The 22,646-nt window shown below is 40.5% G+C and overlaps 3 protein-coding genes across 6 annotated transcripts; 2 read left to right on the top strand and 1 right to left on the bottom strand.

The window, feature by feature from the left end:
- Positions 1–2: 2 nt before the first annotated feature.
- bicral (BRD4 interacting chromatin remodeling complex associated protein like) lies at positions 3–8,291 on the bottom strand. 4 transcript variants are annotated; one of them, XM_039616047.1, is made up of 14 exons: positions 7,655–8,291; positions 7,419–7,552; positions 5,293–5,356; positions 5,097–5,142; positions 4,749–4,797; positions 4,572–4,637; positions 2,001–3,260; positions 1,868–1,916; positions 1,728–1,768; positions 1,582–1,631; positions 1,342–1,487; positions 1,148–1,242; positions 958–1,060; positions 3–867 (listed from the first exon to the last, which is right to left on the bottom strand). In XM_039616047.1, exons 4-14 carry the CDS (start codon positions 5,135–5,137, stop codon positions 392–394), a joined length of 2,376 nt encoding a protein of 791 aa, XP_039471981.1. In that variant the 5' UTR covers positions 5,138–5,142; positions 5,293–5,356; positions 7,419–7,552; positions 7,655–8,291; the 3' UTR covers positions 3–391. The 4 variants fall into 4 exon arrangements, with proteins under 4 accessions (XP_039471981.1, XP_031602905.1, XP_039471982.1 ...); XM_031747045.2 differs by having other exon boundaries at positions 7,419–8,291; XM_039616048.1 differs by having other exon boundaries at positions 6,036–8,291.
- A 428-nt stretch (positions 8,292–8,719) lies between these two features.
- tbcc (tubulin folding cofactor C) lies at positions 8,720–9,986 on the top strand. The gene has a single exon (XM_031747074.2). It carries the CDS (start codon positions 8,792–8,794, stop codon positions 9,833–9,835), a length of 1,044 nt encoding a protein of 347 aa, XP_031602934.1. The 5' UTR covers positions 8,720–8,791; the 3' UTR covers positions 9,836–9,986.
- A 1,646-nt stretch (positions 9,987–11,632) lies between these two features.
- prph2a (peripherin 2a (retinal degeneration, slow)) lies at positions 11,633–19,061 on the top strand. Its single transcript, XM_031747066.2, has 3 exons — positions 11,633–13,060; positions 14,392–14,638; positions 17,848–19,061. Exons 1-3 carry the CDS (start codon positions 12,480–12,482, stop codon positions 18,049–18,051), a joined length of 1,032 nt encoding a protein of 343 aa, XP_031602926.1. The 5' UTR covers positions 11,633–12,479; the 3' UTR covers positions 18,052–19,061.
- The last annotated feature ends 3,585 nt before the right edge of the window (positions 19,062–22,646 follow it).

Raw genomic sequence — 22,646 nt, forward strand, 5'->3', positions numbered from 1 at the left:
GGGACAATAAACTGGCAAAAAGTATTAACTAGTGTGTGAAGAGAGGAACACTCTTGCATTCAGTCGCAAACCCTACCACTGTAAAATAAACAAAAGAACATTTTGCATCTGTTAGTACATTGCATTGCACACATTCCCGGATCTTTATAGGTAACTGTAAGTGCATGTGTTCACGTAACACCTTTACAGACTGACTGACTTCAACAAAAAATCCCCCTAAAATAACCCAAGGCAAACTACGTACATGCTACATGGCTGTGTATCACTAAGAACACAGACCTGAAAGAAGAGTTAGCCTCTCTTCACACAGGGGACATAAAAAAAGAAAAATAAATGCACATACAAAAAAGAAGTAAAAACCATACATTAGGTGTAATATGGTTTATACATCTTAACATTCCAGGATGCTGTTGACTGCCGCCTCAAGAGCAGAATCTGTGTCAGGGTGAGGGGGTGAGCTGAGCTGAGGGGTATATGGAGGCTGCACAGGGTGGTGAGACACCTGGTAGTTTGTCGGGCCTCCTGACAATGCTGGGAAAGGTGAGGGTTTACTATGGGGGCAACTATTGGCAGCAATCAGGCTGTTGTTGCCAATGCCGCTGGGTCCGTAGAGTTGCTGGGATCTCTTCATTTCCAGCACGTTCTTGTTTTCTAAGTGTGTTGGATGAAGTCTCTCTGTTGAGCCAGGTCCTACAGGCTCACTCCCTCCTGGGTCTCCATACCCAGGCTGGGAGTCTGTCCTGTATGGTGGCTCCATAGAGCCTTGTTCTGACTCATTCCAATTATAGCTGGATATAGGCTGAGGCGGGGAAGGGGCTTGGAAAAGTTTGGATTTCGTCCCACAACAGAACTCCTCCAAGAAACTGTCTACAAACCAGATAGAGCAAAGTGTTAAATCAAAGTTAACTAAAAAGGGAATATTAGTTCACAAAGGGATTCACTCCTATTCTGTTTTACCTGTGTCCACTAGTACCATGCGTTTGTCTTGTATCAAGGTGCTGCGCTCCTCTTGGTTGAAAGTCCTGTCGATCATCACCATTTCTGAGGACGGACTGAAACGCTGCACAGAAGAGTGAGGTTATGCTGTTAGCCCTGCGCATTTCCTAACACCACACACGTCTAGTCATTAACTAGCGCATGCACCTACCTCAGCTTCCACCAACAGTAGTCGCCTGTATTTGTTTACCATCCCCTGTGTCCTCATCAGCACCTGAGTTGCAGCTGCTTCAAATTCCTCATCCACTGGAAATTCAAAACACAACACACTACTTATATTAGAAAAAACAACAACTTTAATTCCGTAAAAGACTTGGGGTGAATCTAGTATTGTCATGACTGTACCCTGGGAGAACTCGTCCGGGCTGGGTGGAGCCCCCTGAAACACGTGGTACGGGATAAGTCTCAGGAGTGCGTCGTCAACTGAAGTGAATCGACGTCGATCTGGGGTCTGAACTGCAACGTGATCCTTCCTCACCTGCTGTAAAATCCTTTAAAAATAACAGAGAAAGACACGAGTTTGTTAAATGACTGAAAGACAAAAGCACAACTACACAGGACAGATGGCATGTCAAAAAAACTCACATTTCTCCTTTTGTAAGAGTAGGAAGCAGAGGCCTCTTCTGTGCACTGACCTATGATGGGGAAGTGTACAAACCAAAGATGTCATTACATTAGATTGTTCCACCTAAAAAAGACACACAGGCATGTAAAACAAACAGCTAACATACCTCAGAGTTTAGCGTTGAATCCTGTGTCATGGGTTTGATTGCTACAAGAGATCACACAAACAAAGCAACTATATCAGTCTGAAATTCTGCAGCTTATATTGAAACGTATTATACACTGAAGCCATTGGCGCCTCTTTTACCGTGGATGCTGCTGGCATGTGCTTGTTTGAGGGCAGGTGATGAAGAAGTCTGAAAAATTTCAAGTAAAAGTTATGTCAGAGAGAGAACAAATAAGGAGAGAGCAAATTAATAAAAAGGCTGCCATCTGTATACCTGTCTGTAGTCTTGTTGCTGAGTCACATTACCAGGTAAAGGGGACAGAGAAGTACAGTTCTGGGATGGAGTCACTAGAAGGCGCTGCACGGGAGTAGCCGACGCTTGGCTCTGATTGCAGATCCCTGTTGTAGCCGGGCCAACCAGAGTCAGACGTCCAGGAGCGCATGGTGTCTGCACGGAGGTGGAGCTCGCACAAGAAACTCCTGTCCACATCTGAGTTACACCTCCTCCAACCTGATTCCCGCTTACTACTCCCTGATTCAAAATTAGTGGACCAGCTGTTGGTGCATTGAAGTTCTGCGCTGCAACAATCTGCACTGTGTTTTGACTGGTAATTAGGGGATTTGAGTTGGGGTTGATGGGCCCGTTGTGGATGGTGCTAGATGGAGTGAGAGCCAAGGAGCTGGGTAGCAAGAACTGTCCGGCTGATATATTTGTCAGTGTAGACGCTTGTTGCTGCTCCAGGTGTGGTTGTACTACAATGGAGCCATTAGGTGTGTACTGTCCTGCAGGAGCAGCAGTATTAGCGTTCACTACATTAGCCACGGTGGTGGGAGTGGGCTGTAGACCAAGGCTGTAGACAGTCTGAGACCCCGGTTGGAGGGGTTTAGGCTGGATTGGTCTGACAACAGTCTGGGTCCCTCCTGGGCCTCTCTGTATGATGATATTTTGAAGCGGGATGTTTTTGAAAGGTAAGCCAACTTGGCCTTGGGTGGGAGCAAACACCTGCCCCCCTGTTGTTGTCCCTGCTGGAGCTACAGAAACGCCTGGCCTCAGCACAATCTGTGGTGATCTTTCTAAGCTACTCAGAGTCATCACTCCGCCACCTGCACCAAACACCTGGATTGGCTGAGCAGAACCATTAGGCAGTGATGGCATGCCTTGCAAAAACTGGCCTGCAGAGAACGTAGCAGTTGCCGTCGTCACCACACCTACCCCACCTCCATAGTTCCCCGAGACCAGCGGGGAGGAGAAGGGAACAGGAGCTTGCACTAGAGTGGGAGCAGGCTGCGAGTCCAGTAAGGCTTCCTGGGCCAGCGTTTGCTCAGTGATATCAGCTTCCAAGAGAGATTTCTGAAGGATGTCAAAGGGCTGGTCCTCTCCCCCAAGATCCACCCCTCCAGGGGAGGTTTCAGGCCCCAGTTCATCCTCAATAAATGAGAGACTGCTAGAGAGTTGGAGGCCTGCCCCGGTCGAATCCTCGCCAAATTCACCCATTGTAGAAGAGCCATCTTTGAGGCCAGAGTTGGAGCCAGTCTGAAGGAAGTATTGAGAGAAGAAAATGGAGAACTATTTGCATGTGAACTGCATATCTGATTTCAAGGTCAAAGGCTTATTTTTACGCCCAAGTTAAGATATCAGGCTAATTTTATTTAAAATATTATTATCTTTCTGTCAAAAGTTGAACATGATTATGTATTATAGAATATAAAATACTAATATAATACTGTATTTTAAAGTTAACAATAAGAGTATCTGTTAGTGTTACAGAAGAACACAAATTGAAAGTTCTTTGGTTAGTTCAAATAACAGATATTAATACAAAATAAAATCTCAATAAACCAAACTGTATTAATTATTTTGTATATATTCAAGAAACTACCAAATTTAACAGAGCATAAACAAACCAGACATATTCACTCAGCTGTGGTCTGCTTATGCTCCAAGGCAACAAATAAAGACATTTTAAAAGGCAAAACAAGTGCAGTACACTCCAATGAAGTGGACAGTGAAGCTCATATATGGGTCAGATGTGCGATTTGACCACAAATCCAATGTGGCAGTAGAGTATGACACCGCTTGTTCAGCTGTCTCTCTGCACTCCTGTGCAGCTGGGAAAAGGTGTTGTTTGTTCACAGCCCGGAAGCTGGTAATGAGGATCAGTTGCTTTAATCACCAGCCTAAATTTGACATTTTTAACTGTCATTGTGATATCACTGTCCCTCTTCATTTTCTGTCATAACGCACACAAGTGTCTAGAACTGCAAAGTATTGTACTGTGTGTGCACTGTATTGTTCAGGTAATTGCAGATAAACTGTGCATTGTGCTGGGATAGCACTGCTTCAGATCTAAAAGCGATTCATGATGTTACCTGCCTTTGTCGAAACATGCTGCTCTGTGTCTTTGTCGGACTTTAAACGGTAAGAATATCTCCACAATACCAAATTCCCTTTAACAGAGTCTCGGACACTCTGCACTGGGGTGTAACGCTGTAGCTGATGTTTTAAACATGTTATGTTTTCTTTTATCTCACTCACACTTCTAACGTGGTGCTGTGTATGGCTGTGTATGTGTGTGACTACCTAAATTGACATGGCTTTAACTCTGCTCCAACCACATTATTGGTTCAGTGTAGCGCTATTGTCAGTGTCCTTTTGTCTTGTCTGTCAAAAACATGGATGGAATGAGTTCTATTGACTTTTTATTAATCGTTACTCATATTTCTGTTGAGGAAAAGTTATCCCCGGTAGTTATCGTAATCATTTTATCATCCACTCCTAATGATGATCTGTAACAAAATGTCCTTATGGTTTGGCTTGGATCAAGGTAATCATAGGTATACTCACTGTGTCATTACCAAAGAGGGATCCATCAGACCCATAAGCTGCATTTGTTACATCATCCTCCTCAATCTGCAGGAACAAAATACAAGCGAGTGAATGGACTTGGGTAATTCTGGTGTTTAAGGAACATTTCTAAGAAAGTCATTCAGACAAACTTTGAACTCTCCAAGTGTCACTCACAGACTTGCTGTTGCTGCCATGGAGATAGTCATTCAACGCATCTACATCTCTGAAAAGGATGAAGAAGCAACATCTTTAAAAGGCAGTTTCTTTTTATTTGTGTCACTATCTGTGGTTTTAAAGTTCCCTGACATTTGCTTTACTACGTGTGTCTTGTGCTTATGACCATTAAAATATTCACTTCCCTTATTCAATGAAAGATTAAAAACCAAAAAACAGATCTTGCAGATAGTTGTGGCACTGATTTTAAAGGCAGCTATATATTCACAAGTATAAAACTGTATGGCCCGAGGTGTGGCTAGAAGAACTCGAATCTTAGTGCAGATTTTATAATCTTATAACCTTTACCCTAAAATATCCAGAAGACGGCGATCGTCATCATCATCCATGACACCTGAAAGAGTATGGAAGGACATCAGATGAGGACATGGGACACGCTAAGGTCTAATCACTGAACAGTGGAGTAAAACTTGTTTTTGTTTTACTCTAATGTAGGAGTGCTTGAGCTCTAAATGGCTGACATGTTTTTAGACATTTCACTCACAGGTTTCCAGCAGGAAGCATGGGCTCAGTCACTTAACACCCTTTCTTTCCTGCAAAAGGCTGGGCTGCAGAGTGAGAAACTTAATTTAGTAAAACTACATAACTGGACATTATGTCAGATAAGGGGCGTGAGACAGTGCAGGCAGGTGCTAGATAAAAGAATGGTTCAAGTGTGAAACAGGGGTGTGGACAGGAAGTTGGGAGGGGGGGGGGGGGTACATATTTGCTATTCAGTACATAAGGACAGAATGGCCTTCATCCCCTCCTACAAATGCTTAGCTATGACAAACTCCCACCCATAAAGCTTCTCTGCTGTCCCACATTGGTTGTCTTTCCAGTGTGCACAGTGAAAAAGAGTATTTGAGAGTAAATAACCCCACCCTGCAACATTTATACATTATAGTTCTGGTTGATGTTCTGGGTTTCATCTCTCCATTGAAAGAGGTATTGGCTTTATGTTGTGTCAGTCAGTCAGCTTGGTGCTACTTAATAATTGGGGATTTAGGGTTTTTCTTTTAATGGCACTTAAATGATTCAATATCTGTAAGCAAATGGTTGTGGCTGCTTTATTTACTGTATCACATAATAATAAAAAACTCATGTAATCACTAAAAGAGCATGTGAATAAAATGGTTGTATCACATTCAACTTTATTTTGCTGTGTGTGTGTTTGCAGGTGACTGGGGAAATGTAGGTTTTGTTTTCCCAAGAAAGGCAACTGCAACTCTACAAAATGGCTGTTACCATGCCATAGGCTGTCTTTACAGCAGAGCCACGTTGAGCCTCCATCTTTGGTTGAGCGAGAACAAAGACAGGACGGGGCTGCTGCACAAATTAGGCCGTTTAAACGGACCGTGTTTGGAGTTTAGAGCAAAAACAACGACCGCTTGAGCGATTTAAATCGCTGGAAAATCACGGTGGCTTCTTTGTGTGTGTCCACAGCAAATAACACGACATTTTCTCGTCGAGCAAGCGAGCGTCCTTTATCCTTCGAAACTTGAAATGTTACAGAAAACCATGTCGAGGTTCCCAGACAAAAACAACGGAAACTAAGCCATAAACACTTCACAAAAAAGGCATCAAATACGGGGTACAAAAACCTATATTATCCAATTAAATCCAACATGTAAAAAGTTAACGTTTACAAACGACCACCGCAAATTGTAATGTTAGCTACATTAAAAATGAAATGACCGAGCTGTTTATGCTGGCCAGAATAATAACCTTAAAAAAATAATGTGATCTAGCTCGATATCGCCAGATTTGCATCTTTAATGCCAGTTTTGGTCAAACAAATCCGTATTTCTTGTTGCATTTTTTGCCTAATTCCGAGCTCAAATTCACAAGCACCGAAATCCAGCACAGCACGTGCGCTTCGACGCAAATCCACGGCTAGTCCCCGCCGTTAAAGCCGCACAAAAACACGGCTAATGTACAGCTTGCAAGTTTTATTTCCAAAAATAGACTGAATCGACAGAGAGTGATAATCGCATTCAAGCAGCACAAAACGCCCGTCGTCGCTGACGTGCTCTTTCTTTCTCTGTTGGGGAAGGCTTTCATTTGTCCTCTATGTGGCTCGTCTGCCAGCATGAAAAACGTCACATTTTTGCCTCGATATAGCCGAATCGACGCGTTTCAACCCGGGACTTTTGTCCCCAGTCTGTGTCCTGCTCGGGTCTTCAACTCAGCGGCTCCGCCACATTTTTGACTTTAAACATCGGCCTGCGCTGGTTAGCTAGCCGCGGCGTCGATGACGACGCCTATTTTGAAAGCCAGAATCCGCCGAAAAGGGCTAAAACCGCGTCGAGCCATAAATATTTATCCCGATTAGCATAACATAAAGACGACTCAAAAAGAGGCAAACCCTTTTACTCCTGTCTCACTCCTTCTTGAAACCCAATATCTCCATTTGGCAACTTTTAATTTGCTCCCCCCCTCCTTCTCCTCCTCCTCCTTCTCCCTCTCCCACTCATATATTTTTCTCACTGTCCCTGCTCTGTCTCGGATAGATTTTTCTCTCCGCTCAAACTCTCTTCCCTCCCTGAAGGAAGGGAGGAAGGAGGTTGTGTGTGTTTTTTCCTTGAAATTTTTATCACAAAATTATAATACACTCAAAGGGAAACTCACCGTCATGAAAAAGCAGTGCCTTGTCAACGGGGTTTCCTCGCCATCACCGCACGGGTTGTTGTTGGGGTAGTGCACACAGCGAAATCAGCGGTCCTCAACGACTGCATATGGCTCCATGCATTTGAATACGAAACCTTAAAAACAACCGCAAATAATTAATAAACGATTTTTAATGCTTATGTGAATTATAATTATATGTGGCTCTGTCTTTATAAATAGCGGATAAACGTTATTACACTTAATCACTGCCAACGGTAGAGGGCGGGCCTTTGTGTGTGCCACACCTGGATGTTGCTCAGGTATGCCTAGTTACCTGCTGAAAAGCCTATTTCGTATTCAGAAAGCAGTCAGACTTTATAAGAAAGCAAAGCGTTTACATTTATTACACTTATTGTTTTTTTTATATGTAACTGAATCGCATTTTAGACACACTTTCAAGTAAAAATAATATTTCTTCCACCTTCTAGTGTTGTATGTGATGTCTTTATTATAAAAAGTTAAAGAAAATGTTATGAAAAAACTAAGTTCAGTGTAAATACCTCATATTTCTATACATAAACACTTATTGTAAATGGTCTTTAAGATATTGTGTGCAATTCATATTAATACTTTGATATTTACTTTCATATCTTTATCTAACATTTTTATATCTCTATTTACTTTTACTTTTGATTCATTCAATCTGCACAACAACTGTCCGCCAGGGGGATGGGACCTTACAATAAACGATAGATGAGTAAATGACATGCTATTTAAATTTATTTGGTTTCTATATCTGTAATGTGTTTCACAAAAACACACTATAAGTATAGGTAAACTGTAGGGAGCAGGGTAGATAAAATGAAGGTGATATGAAAAAAAAATTAAAAGGTTGTTTGAATTTATATAAATATTTCATGGAAATATATAAATATAAAAAGAAATTAAATAAATAATGCAAATGTTCAAGTAATTACTCTTCTTTATTTTATTTTACTTTAAAATGATGAAAAAAAAACATTTTGGTCGAGCAGTATCATTAAATGCGTTTTATTAATAATACACATACATACTAATATACATACTATATTCTATTACACAGAGGCTAAAATAAGCTCACTTGCTATAATTAGCCAGTTACTGGCTTCAAATATTTTGTTTCATTTTGTTCAAAAGGCTTATAAAGAGACCATATTTAGAAGAAATTATATAATTTCGTGCTTAAATTGCAGGTTTTATGGCATCTTAATATATATATATGCTCAGTTTTTTAAATTAGTTTAAAAACTCCGGTGCAGCAGGTGGCGGTGTGCCATAGTGTTTATGTTGGCTTTGCGAAAGTCACGAAGAAGAGCGTCATCACTTCCGACATAATTAGCAGTGCGACATCAGACATGGCATCGGTGATTGAAGGTAACGAGGAAAATGGGTTTTCTGGCGAAAGTGGGGCGGTCAGGATACAAGAGCGTCTTCAGAAGCGGAACCAGGCGAGGATCGAGGATGCCGAGCGGAGGAAGGAGGCTAAAGAGAGCCATTCTGTCGCGGAGGAGAAGAGCGAGTATTTCTCCAGCACCTTCAACAGGGAGCGGGCCTGTATAGAGGAGCTACTGTCCAGCTGTTCCGGAGCTGAGCGCGCTGTGGTGACTGAGAAACTAGAAGAGGTCACGACCAAAACTCTCCAGCTGCAAAAGTTTCTGAATGACAGCATGCAGTTTCTAACGCAGTACGAGCTCAGGCAAGCCCAGGCTGCTCTCCAGAAACTCCAAACCTCGCTCTCTGAGACCAAAGAGGAGGCTTTGCCCAGGAAGAAGTTTGCCTTTCGAACTCGCACCAAGGCAGCAGATAAAGCCTCTGCACAAGATGCTCATCCCCCTCCCCGTGATGAAGGCACACCTCTAGAGACAAATAGGACCCAGGTGGATGGAGCAGCACCCGCCGAGCAGTGCGGCTTCTCCAACATGACCAGTGAGTTTATCACCAAGACGGCTGAAGAGATCCAAAAACGAGATGTGCTTCTCACTCACCTGACCAACTGCAAAGTCCGTCTGTTCGGCTCCCCCAGCACGCTGCACCTGAAACACATCGACGGCTGTGAGATCCTGTGCGGGCCGGTGTCCAGTTCAGTTTTTGTAGATAATTGCAGAAACAGCGTCCTGGCCTTCCCCTGTCAGCAGCTGCGGACCCACAACACAACCGACACACAGGTGTACTTGCACGTCACCAGCCGAGCCATCATAGAGGACTGTCGTGCAGTGAGCTTTGCCCCATTCACATGGTCCTATCCCACCCTGGAAGAGGACTTCACTGTGTCTGGGCTGGACCGGGCCCGAAACAACTGGACTGAGGTGGATGACTTCAACTGGCTTGCTGCTGGGATACCTTCCCCAAACTGGACTGTTATTCCAGAAGCGGACAGAAAAGCCAACTGGGACTCCTAGAATGTGACTTTTAATGACCTAATGCACTAAAACAAATGACAGTAGAAATTTTACATGAACTGCTTGCGGCCAGAATGCATATTTAATGTCCATTGTATTTCATGGATATAATCTTCATTAATATATTTAAATAAAAATTCACTTAATTTGGGCTGTTACAGTGTTTCTGTTCTTTCTTTTTTTTTAAGGTCAAAGGGAGATTTCAAGTAGTTTGGTACTGGGACAGGCTGAGCTTTTCAGAATCACTTGTTTTACCTAACAGACCAAAACATGAAGATTTTCAGGTTCATGTAATTATTCCAATTCAGTATCTATCAGATTTTTACAGCTTATAAGAAGTTTTGAGTCTATTCACCCCATTTATAAAGAGGTGTATAAACAGAACAAGTATTCAGAAATTCATACTGCATGTGTACCTCTTTGGGATTAACTCAGGAAATTTTGCAAAATAAAAAATGGTACACAGGGGAGGAAGAGTAAGATCTGGGAGTATAAAGGGGCAGAAACATACTCAGTCATTATCTCAATCAAAATACTGCACTGAAGAACAGGTAATATGGAGTTAAAAAACAAGTTTGTGGATATGGGTTGGTCACTGACCCAAGAACAAAGTAGAGCACCCTGTTGAAAATACTCTGCTTGCTAAGTTACTGATAAAGTAACTTAAGAGCTTTCATGTGCTCTCAAAATGTGTTTTCTGATGAGCATAAAGTTCAGGTATAATTAATTTGACCATTTTTATATTGAATATTTTTTGCATTGAAATATGTGAAAAAAATGGGAGTAGTGTTTACAGTTAATGTAAAATGTGTATCTTTTGAGAGATTATATAGGTTTTCTTGCAGAGGGAATGAACAGTAAATCTTTATTACACAAAAATATTAAGCTTTCTACCGACTCTGCCTTTTAAAATTACTGCCCACAAAGGTAATGTAAGTTACACAAAATAAAGGAGAAGGGGAAAAATAGTAAGAAAAGAAAAGACCTCATTGTGTTCATTTTAATTAAAATACAGTCTAAGCCATTTAAAAATCAAAAAAATAAGAAAAACAAAATAGAATGCTATGGAAAAATGGAAGATAATAGAATAAATCGGCAATACAGAGTTAAATGGCTCCTAAAATTTATTAAAGCAAATAAAATAAAATGGCTTAATAAATGTAGTTAAAACAATCACAGCAAATATCTGATAATATAAAATGTAGTGGACAGTCCAGGTTTGAAATAAAGTGCAATAAAGAGTATTATCTGCTAAACATGTGTCACATTATCAAGGGTTACTGCATGAGGTAGAGAAGAAAGAGCTTTTGGCAGCTGCTTCCTAAAATCTATAGTCGTTCACTCAGGTTGTAGGCAGTATAAGACACTACTGAATAAACTAGTAGTGCTGTGAAATATTCATTTGGCCAACAGTTTAAATAAATCATTGAATACCCGGTGTTAGCATGACATTCATGTCTATGACAACTGCAAAGTTATGATTATAACACATAAATATTGTTAGTGAGACAGCGCTAAACACGCACAAAGGTTTGATGAAAGACATTGTGAAAAGAGCCTAAGGAGATTGAGCGTTCAGTGTTCTAATTGCATTTGGTAAACATTTAGCAACACTGCAGCTCTCACATCCAGCCACAAGGAGAAAGAAGAATAGACCGTTCAGGGAAAGGCCTGGCTTTGATCAGCATAAGTATCTGGCTCGTGTGTGTGCCAGACACTGTGTTGGTTCTAACTGCCAAGATAGCAAATGACAACAAGAACATCAATGAAAGCAATAGAATATTTTTTTATCGGCTTGCCAGACAAAGTTTGCTACAAACATTGAATTTTCATGTTTAATAATGTTTAAGCTAAATTTTAATTTGTCCAGTTTGTCACAGTTTGGTCTTGATTTATTAAGCAATCACTTCCAAAGTACAGTTATACTGGAAACTCCAATATGTGAGCCTGAAATTTGTCTCTGTAAATGTGTTACTGGGGCTTTATTAACTCAGTGTTTTTGATCCGTTGTGAAGACATCTGGTTTGTGTTGAGCTTGTGGACCCCATACCTATGAATGATTAGGCTTCATCATTAGCCCTACTGTCATGTCCATTATCTTTGTCAACCATCTGCTGAAACTTGTGCTGCTCCTGATGTGTTTGATCAAGGCAACCATGACCACATGAACACTCAAACCAATTATGGCCCCTGGCAGCAGCTTACGATCAGGCTCATCTTCTGTAAATTGGATCAGGCTGCTTACAGGGGCTTAGCATGACGTACTGCAACTTTGAGTTTAATCATGAGGATCCCCGGCCATCCTCAACTTCTTTGAGGGAACGCAACATTAGCCTCTCCTGTAAAGGTTTGAAGAAATAAACCTTTTGAAAACTATAGTTTATGAAACAATGGTGCAGAAGAACCTTTAAAATAAGGATCCAGTGCTGTTCTCCTGAGTTCTTTATAGCAGTTCTTTTGACATAGGATGGATTACAGACTGAGCTGACTTTTCTGTTCTTTTGGACCAGCCAGAGGACATACTGATTACAAACAAACAGGGAACTGCAGGTTGGCATATTCAAGAACGTAATCTAAACCGAAGGGGACATCTTGGAACTCCTGCAGTGTTTTTTACAAGCAAGGACACATCACAGATTGAAGAATGGCTTTGTTGCCAGTTAAGTTTGATCTGAAAAAGCGAGTAAAGCTGGCTCAGACAGTCTGGTTCATGTACTGGTTTGCTGTGTTGGCCGGTGTGTTGGTCCTCAGCATGGGTCTGTTCTTCAAGATCGAGCTGAGAAAACGTTCTGAACTTATGGACAACAATGAAAGCCACTTTTTGCCCAATCTGCTTATTCTCATGGGCCTAATAGCCTGCAGCATCAACGTCTTTGGAGGCAAAGTGTGCTATGACTCACTGGACCCCGAAAAGTTTGCAAAGTGGAAGCCCATGTTGAAGACCTACTTGGTATTCTGTGTGGGATTCAACGCCTTGTTGCTTGTCACAGCCCTGCTGTGTTTCTTGATGAGAATCCCTATGCAGTTCACCCTGGCTGAAGGGTTGAGGAACGGCATGAGGTACTACAAGGACACCGACACACCGGGACGCTGCTACATGAAGAGGACCCTGGACTTGATGCAGATTGAGTTTCGTTGCTGTGGAAATGACAACTACAGAGATTGGTTTGAGATTCAGTGGGTCAGCAACCGCTACCTGGACTTCAGCTCAAAGGAAGTCAGAGAGTAAGTGACAGAGATTTTCAAAAAAGTTAAATCCTTCATTGTTAGCTTTAAAAGTTGCAGTGATATTTAATGTATAATGTGGAAGTAAAATGAATGTTTTTGGATTGCCGTTGAACCTAAGTGCACCAAGCTGCTGAGGTGGGGTGATCTGTGCAAAGTTAGAGTTCAGTATAAGTGGATTTGAAATGAAGGTAGATCAGATCAGGCATAATACTTACTTTCATCCACTGAGGATTACCATAGCAGAAATGGTGACTGCTATAGTTCATAGCGGAGATGTGTTCTGGGCGCCAGAGAAGAGATCTGGGGACATTTTTATGTGAAGATCTGGACTTTAGTGAATGGTTACAGAAAAAGATACAGTCAAGTCCTATGAGAAAGCTTTGCACTAGCCTGTTTATGTCTCGGCCAACCAGCACCACTTAACTTTTTGTAAACAATTTTGTGTGCTGGGACATAATTAGTGTTTAATCTCCAGGATTACAGTGTCTTGTCCTTCATGAACCAGTGTCTCGTCCAATCAGCAGAGGACATGGCAGCACTCCAGTAACAGCACTGCCACTCAAAAAAATTTGTAGCCAGAGATGCTCACATTAGCATAAACAAAGGACAACAGCGTTATCATGAAAACAGGAAACAGAGTTTTCTAATTTGGGGTCAGCGTTGTTGTGGTGCCATTACAGGTCTTTGTTGTACTTATACATGCAAGATATCACATTCAGTGCCAACTTCTTAGTAACAATAACTCCAGAATTATTCTACATCATAAAGTCTCTGTGCTTTTCACCAACAAGTTGTCTGGGTCATAATTCGGGGAGCTCAAGTAGGTGGTGACATTTCTAGAAATAACTGATACATATCTGACACCCCCCAGTTCTTTGTGATCCAATTACACTTGTCTTTCCATTGACCTACTACTCTCAATCATAGCCAAGATCAGCTACTCAGACTGAGCAGTGATTCTAATTTCAGTGTTTGAGTGCCTGCCTTCTTGCTTCTTGCAGTTGTTCAGACCTTAATATGTACTCCTTGAGATATTTTGAAACAGCAGTGTATGATGGAAAATTTTAGCTGAGGACTGAATGCCAATTCAGGCTAGCTTTGTGGAGGTTGGATAGCTGATTTAATGTTGTTTATTGTCAAGATAAGATTGTACTGCAAAGTATAATACAACCCCTTATGACCTGCAGTAATGTATGGATTCCAGTTAAATCTGAACGAAGGGAAGTCTAACACAGGCATGCTAATTCAAGTAACAGCCCATTCCTGACCTTTAACATCATCTTCACCTCCAACCCTTTGTAACATGATACTGTTCCTCTTCTTCCTAGCCGCATTGGCAGTAATGTTGATGGCCAGTATCTGATGGATGGAGTGCCCTTCAGCTGCTGTAACCCCAGCTCCCCCAGACCCTGCATTCAGGCACAGATGACCAACAACTCTGCCCACTACAGTTATGACCACTACACAGAGGATCTCAACGTGTGGAAGCGGGGATGCCGCGATGCTCTGCTGTCCTACTATGGCGGCATGATGAGCACCATTGGAGCCCTGGTGATACTGGTCACTATGCTGGAGGTCAGTGCCACAGACTTATTTAAAAATATTAACTGAAACAATGTTCACTTCTTAGTTGGAAAATGTAGCTTTTTTCAACTTCATTTAAAAGTTAGAAAAATCCCATGCACTATCCACTGCATGGAGGAATGGAGATCATGCATAAATGTCTAATTAAGTCTTCTACTGCAACATTTTCTCTGTCTAATGTTGGTCTTGCAAACAGTATGTCCTCATTCATCTATTCACATGGAAAGAAAATAACCAATAGAAGGCACTGTTTGAGAGCTGCTGAGAGTTTCAATCGTAGTGTGCATTTTTTAAATCCCCCAAATGCAGCAGTGACCTTAATGCACAAAATATTGTTGTTGTCACACCTATTACAGAAAAGTATATATTTCTTCTGCATGTTTTCAATTACATGCAGCCTTGCATTGTCCACTGGTGGGAGGCTTGTTTGAAGATACAAACAGCCGGTCTTGGCATATCAATATCTAGAAATAACAACAACCCTGCTGATAGCTAAATCGAAGCTAAGCAGGTGTGTTAGTCATTTTAATCAGGACAGGTCTTTGGAGCACTACTCTAGCCTTGAAATCTGTTGGTGGAGCCCACAATAGAAACAACTGATAGGAAAATGGGCACCAGACAATGTTTTTCCATATTCCCAATGGGCTATGTTAACATCCCAAGAATTCTGAACAGGGAAAAGCTTCATTTGAAATGAGAAATATTCTGGAAGATTGTTATGTTCAGAAAAATAATACAGATAATTCAGCCCATTCCATCTGACAAATCAGAGATATTTATGTGTCTAAGTGTTTTCAAGCAGTACTTCTAATTTTTACATCAACAAAGACAAATTGGTTGGTTTGGCAACTGGTTAACCTCCCCTTCTGTCCTTAACCTATGACTTCAGTCCAATTCACTTCCATGCAGTAGATTAGACAGTCTCTAACAGGCCTAGCAATACATTTCAGTTTGCAAGAGTCACTTTGGAAGAACAGTTGGAAATAAATATGTTGATTTTTTCTTCGAAAAACAAAAATCAGTTCTCAGTTTATTTTTACTGAAATTCTCGAGTTACCTCATCACATTTGCTCCAGTTGCATAGGGGGCCTAAAACATATAGACACATATAGACATATAGACACCAACTTATAACATTCCTGCACACCTTAAGGACCGAAGCTTCCGCTCTCAGCAGATAATAAGAAATAATAAGAATAATAGCCTTCTTAAGTCACAAATATTGCACCTGTATCGGACTAGATTTTAATCATTTTTAAATTGATCTGCATTTTTTTCTTCAGGCCATTTTCAGTTAAATTACTGGAATTGAGAGAAAGTCTTTAATGTCCAGCCAGTAGGAAGTCAGGTGAATAAACATGCAAAGCCTTGACCTAGTTGGCATTTCTTCCATCAGTTTCCTCCATCCCTGCTTCTTCCCTTCTTTCCACAGTCTGCCCACGCTATCAGTAATATCCACTTACTGCATCTCCTTCCCAAACACCACTATCCTCTTTACCTAAATATCTTTTCTCCTGCCCTACTATCGAGTTACCCTGTGCCACCTTTGGCATGATTGAGCTCACCTGCGGTTTCTCACCTGCTACTTTCTACCTAAATCCTGTAACAGCCATGTGTGTCCTCTTTCCTCTCTTTAACTTTCTCCTCGGCCTCCACTGCCAACATCTGTTGTTGTTTGTAAAGCCAAATTATCTGCTTATGATTACGCAGAACAAATAGACATGTACAGGTGAATCCTTGAAGCCAGTGACCACAGTGATGATATAAATTGTTTGGGTTCCTGCATCACCTTGAGGAGACAGTAAATAGAGCCATACAGATAACATCTTTGCTCCAGAAATCCAGCAGACAATTGTTTGTTCTAAAAACACAGCTTCAGCTAATCAGATGCACGCTCGGAGGAATCCTAGATTTAAAAGAGGAGTTATGCAAGCATCTCTGTGCCGACACATATGGGTTAATCTGCAAGAGGTGACGAGGAAATACTTATTTCCAGGAGTCTGATCTCGATCTGATGTCTCCATTTACAGTAACTGGATCTTAACTGTCCTAATGAGATGTTAGCCCTATAGGCTGTAGATTACTTCAAGAATTTAGAAAAGCTCCTAATTTCATTTTCCTTGCTTGAATATTTGCCTTAACACAACATATTTACAGTATATTACACACTTTCTGACTCAGATACATTTATTGAAAGATGTAAAGTTGTATCATCTTTTCATGTCCTACTTATAAAAACCTTGCAAACATTTCTAAGCATTTAGAAGATATTCAAAATAATAGGTGAAGACATTTTTTTTAATTATTAGTGAACCTGAAGTTCTGAATTTAAAATTATTACACTGGAAAACATCAGATATTTTCCATTTTTGCTTTAAAATTTAATTAAAGGATTTATTAAATTATCTGAAAGAGTATTATTGATTACATTTATACTTAAGTAATCAGTGTTGTTATGCTGCAGCACATTTTTAGCATCCATGAGTGCTCTATGTACAACCGATGCATTACAGTGGACCTATTATACCTGGTTTGCCAAATTAAACACAACTACGTAGCAGAATTATAAGAATGAGGTCATCCCAAGTCTACTCTGAATGCTCCATTTTTATACTTCTGGATTTGTGTGATGTCTTAAAGAGGGGATATTCAAATGTGGGCACAAACAGCGCAGTCTGTGAACACCACCTATTATTCCAATCTTCTGTTTGGGCAGGGCAGCCAATCAGAGAAAATCATGCATCATGCAGAACCAAGACCCAGTAGAAGATAAATAAAAAATATTTTTAACTGAAACATGCAATGCTACTTAAGTATAGTCCAAGAATAAAATATGGAGCTAGAGATGAGTAGAACAGGCCCACTAATTTGGAGCTGAGCAATGGTGATACTTTTCCTTAGCTCTGATTCGAAACTTCCAGTAATGATGACAATACAGATTTTTGTCTAGATATCCTCTGATAACTAGCTAATTGTCTCGATAATATTATGTTCTAAACCGCAAACAACATTTGTTTAACTTCAATGTAATGTCTTCCTTCGTATGATATCATTTTTCCATCTTTCTGATTAAATTGGAATTTCAATCAAATTATTGTAGCACAAGCATGTAATAAATTCCCTTCTTAACCGTTTTCTTTCATGTGGCATGGCTACATTTCACATTAAGTTTATCAGATCTGTGTTCCTGTCCCTTGCAGGCTGGTGTGACTGTGGGCATGCAGTATGTCCACAGCTCCCTGTCTAACCTTGCTAATCCGGAGGATCCAGAGAGCGAGAGCGAGGGCTGGCTCCTGGAGAAGACAGTGAAGGAGACGTTCACTGACATCATGGACAAAATGAAGTCCATGGGCAAAGGCAGCAAGGTGGAGGAGGGTGAGGCAGCGGTTGAAACAGTGAGCTGAGCTAGCGCCACCTGAACAAACTGACCCCACTCCCACCTGAGGAGAAAATCAAAGACATGTGAGATTTTTCTACCAGCATTTATTTTGTAGGCCTACTCATATATTTGGTTATGAACTCATTAGAAATGGACGTGAAAAGATCATATTACATATTCATACTTTGATAAATAGCAGCTGGATGGGTTTTTAGTTTTGGTTTTCCCCAGTAAAACAAGCACCAGCCTGGTTTTTGTTTTTTTTTTGTTTGTTTTTGCACCAGCAAGTTTTTAATTAGGTTTACAGTTCTGCTTTCTGACACTTTGTGCATTTTTTTTCTCCAAAAAAAGGTGCAAAGTTATAAATCAAGTAAATGTTATATGTATTGAAAGCATGTAATTTTCTCCTTTATTTTGCTGTCACATAGTTTGGTGGGGATGGTGGTTGCTATGCAATCCCCTCCTCTCATGGAACCCAATGGTGCAGATTGAAGATATTTAACTCAGGTTTTGCAATGTTTTATTTTTGCTAACCCGTCTAGGCTACTTTATAGTCAAAGCAGACAAATAAACCCCTCTGACTTGCTTCCATTTATACTCCAGTTCACTGGATAAGCAGCTGAGATGGAGTATAATTTCCAATTAAATGAATCAGTCATGCATGAACAGTGCAACACATGGATCAAGACTGAGCATGGGAATCAGGAGGTTCAGAAACATGGGGTGACTCCAAACCTGTGGCCTGAAATTGGCAGCTAAATCTTGGTTCCTGACCCCTGTACTGTAATCTCAAATCCTCTTTGATATTTCCCTAGTGCATTCAGTATCTGTATATTGACATATGTGTATGTACAGTATATACCTTTGTATATGATGTAGAAAAGATGTAAAATTACTTTTTTAAAAGAATGCAATTAAGTTGGATCTTTTATTTGAATCAATGTAAAGTTTGTTTTCTTTTTTCCAAATAATTTTCTTGGCTTTGTGTGACTGTGTAGAGGAGAGATTATGCTGACTGTATACGTGAATAAAGGATTTTAGAGACGACATACAGCAGTGCAATGATGGTGTTGTGTTGTCTCGACCTTGAGTCATGAGGCAGCTGTGAGTGCCACTGGGTTCCTTATTAAGCCAATAGGATAAAGGCTATTAAGGTATTACTGCTTTCACATGGCCATGGGATGACTTTTCACATGTCCAGTGTAAGGACGTGTGTACAGTATGTGTGTGTGCTTGAGGAGGAGCTATACACGGGATGCATTCTCAAGAAACATGGAACAAATGTTACTCTCAGTTGTTCTTTTCTTTGGTTTTATGCACTTTTTGTGACTTGAATCTACTCTAAAATGAGGTTTGACTTCAGAGGGCGCAAGTCGCAAAATCCTTTGATCTCTTTGGTTCATATATTGGTAAATAATAACCTGTAAGGTACTCTTTATCCATCCTGTTGAAGCTAAATCCGCTAATAACGTGTGTATCTGAATCGAAATCCACATGTTCTCAAAACCTCAGCCATGAGGAATTACGAGCCATGATATTAAAGCCAGTGTGGTGTTGTTAGAGCAGATGTGAGGGGGTGCTGTGAAGAGTCAGCAGGAACGGTAAAGAGGCCAACTCCGTGCTGTATTTTTGTTGGACCAAAGCACATAACCAGCGCTGAGTAGATAAGAAGCTTAATCGGCTTTAGATTAGCATGAACCCCTCGACCAGGTGAGCAGGTGATGTCCTGCTGCAGGATTCGAGACACGGAAGACAGAGATAGAGACAAACAAGAGAAAGTGAAGATCAGGGTGGTATGAAAGAAAAATAAAGCGCCACTTTATTGAATTTCTTTTTTTTTTTTTTTTAAATATGTGAAATTAAAGTAACTTTTTGAAGTAAAAGCATTCATTATCCATCAGGTAATCACTGGCATTTTAATGTTGGGGCTGCATAAAATGGAGCTAAGTAGTCAAAAAATAGTATTTCAGTTCAGTATCTGAGTGCAAGTTCTTAATTTCCACTAGAGCTAGTGTCAAGTATTTAACTGAGTACCTAACCAAAAATAGCATTGCAACACAGAGAAAGTACTCAGGTGCAAGTGAAAATACTACATTCAAAAGTCATAATTACACAGCTTTATTGTAGGTCTTCACCTAAGATTATAAAGAGGTTTGAAGTGATGGTTGTGGTGATTGTGATTGCTGTGATTTGGCCCTATATGAATTGAATTGTTGTATTACTGAATAATTGGATCATTCTTGTCAGTGTCAGGTTTTAGTAGTGGAGATATTTTTATGCTCTTTAATTTCTTGGATGATTTAATCTATTAAAAATACATACTTTATTAGAAATAGATGTGTTTTGTCTGATAAAATGCAAAGTGAAAAGTAATTGGGTGGCTAAACTATTAAATGGACAAGAAATAAAACATATTGGCCTAAATTGGAGATATTGGAAGTAAAGAACTGTGCTGACTAGATGTAGATACTTCGTTTCCACCCCTGTGTTCATGTTTCTAATGGCACACTCATATTTGTATGCATACTGCATTGAAAAAAAGCAGCATCTTCCCCTTTTAATGGTAATACATCTGCAGAAATATAAAATATATGACCATGAAAACAAGGTTCAGTATTGTCTTCAGACAGCACTCCCTCCCACAGAGGCAGCTTCTAAACTTTTAATCTGCTAAGAGCATCCTATACGTCGTCTGTATTCTGCTGCTCTCTGTTGGTGACTGCAGGTAACCAACTGTGACCAAATCATGCTGACCGTCATGTTGATCTAATTAATTAATTAAGTACCGCAGTGACAGTGTGACTGTTCTGTGACAATGTAATCTGTAACAGAACAGTCACGCTGCCACAGCTGTTCTCATAATTGTCTACAGCTAACTTTTATAATCTGCTGCTTCAGATTTATTTTATTTGGATTCCAAATTTCATATTTTTCTGTGGCAAACTGGGTGCTTCATAGAGCTTTAACTGAATGATTTCATTTACATTAGAAGTCCACAAGAGGGTGTCTTTCCATCAGTGATAATGCAGCAGGCGTGGCCTTCTCATTGTGGAAAGAAGAGGAACTATATTGGTTGAGTTTCATTTATTAATCTGTTGACAATTTCTTTAAAAATGATTTACAGTTAGAAAAGAGAAAACTTAAAAAAAATGACACCAACTTTTTGAAATTGTTAAGTAAATAACCTATTATTTGCTTCCTTCCTCATTAAATATTTTAGGTGTAAAACATCAGAAACCATTTTCAAGAAGTTCATTCCAGGCTGCTGCTCTTTCCAAATGTAAAATATAATATGCATACAATGATATAAAACAATAACTCTTATTGCTGTGAAAGTTGAGACACACTAAACAGATCGAATCAGTTATTAAAAAACAAATAAAATAAGAAAAAATGGTCATTTCTAATTGGTGATTGAAATTCTTCGATCCCAGTGAGACATAAGAAAATATGGAGCAGTGTTGGAGTTCTTGCTTTGTAAATAAAATACATTGATTCTCATAAACTAACCTAGCCTCCAGTCTTCCATATGAGAGACTTGTTTAAAAATCAGTGCATTAAGAACTGATGCTGAACATTAATTATTCATAATGGAGTGGCACTTGTGAATACATGCAAGATTTGAGGTGTTTATTAATTATTTAACGCGATAATGAACATGCAAGGTGTGATGTGGTTGCAGAGAGGCGATGAGTGACATGAGCTCTAATATTAGCCGGTTGACCTTGACGCTTCAGTCAAAGGTCAGGGACACTGGCTGCTATCACATCTCACTTTACACTTCACTATGGGCCTGAACAAATATGGCAGACAGAAAGAAAAGCAGAGAGAGAGAGTCAGAGAGAGAGAGAGTGAGCGAGAGGCCCGTGACTGGTAGATGTGTGGCCTGCTCAGAGGGGCATTGTTAGAGCTATGAGAGGACAATGCACTGCCCCCGCCCTGAATACTCGCCATACCAGCTGACCAGCCATTACCAGCACTGCTGCACCGTTACAATTCCTGCTGCTCGGACACACACAAACACGTGCACACACGTACACAAACGGCCTCAATCATAAGTTTGGTCTTACAAGGAAAAAACACACTGTGTGTATAACACTGGAGAGAGGAGAGAAACCAGGTGGGAGGCCAGCAGCGCCTGACAAAAGGCTTAAGCTGAGGCATGCATGGGCACACAGATTGTGTCGCCACTATGTGTGTGTGTGTGTGTTTGTGTGTGTGTGAGTGCACACGAACATGCGTGTGATTTACAGCAAGTTAAGTTTAGACCCTCGCACCTATCTGTTTCTTCAGCAGTAACATTTCTCCTGCTGGAGCAGCAGCAGCAGCAGTAACCACCCACAAAGGACAAATGCAGCACTCACACCATCTTATTATTTCAGTGACAAAAGTCTTCAAAGCGAAGGGTGTGAACAGGAGAGGAGAGGAGAGGAGAGGAGAGGAGAGGAGAGGAGAGGAGAGGTGAGGAGAGGTGAGGAGAGGAGAGTTTTCCACTGGAAGATGAGTACAGTACTACCAACAAAAAGCAATTAGAATATACATATACTAATTAAGAGGCACCTCAATGTTAAATTTAGATCTTAGGGCTGTATATTCTTAACTGATAAATATAATCTGTGT

This window comes from Oreochromis aureus, linkage group 8 (assembly GCF_013358895.1).
Source record: "Oreochromis aureus strain Israel breed Guangdong linkage group 8, ZZ_aureus, whole genome shotgun sequence".
NCBI lineage: Eukaryota > Metazoa > Chordata > Actinopteri > Cichliformes > Cichlidae > Oreochromis > Oreochromis aureus.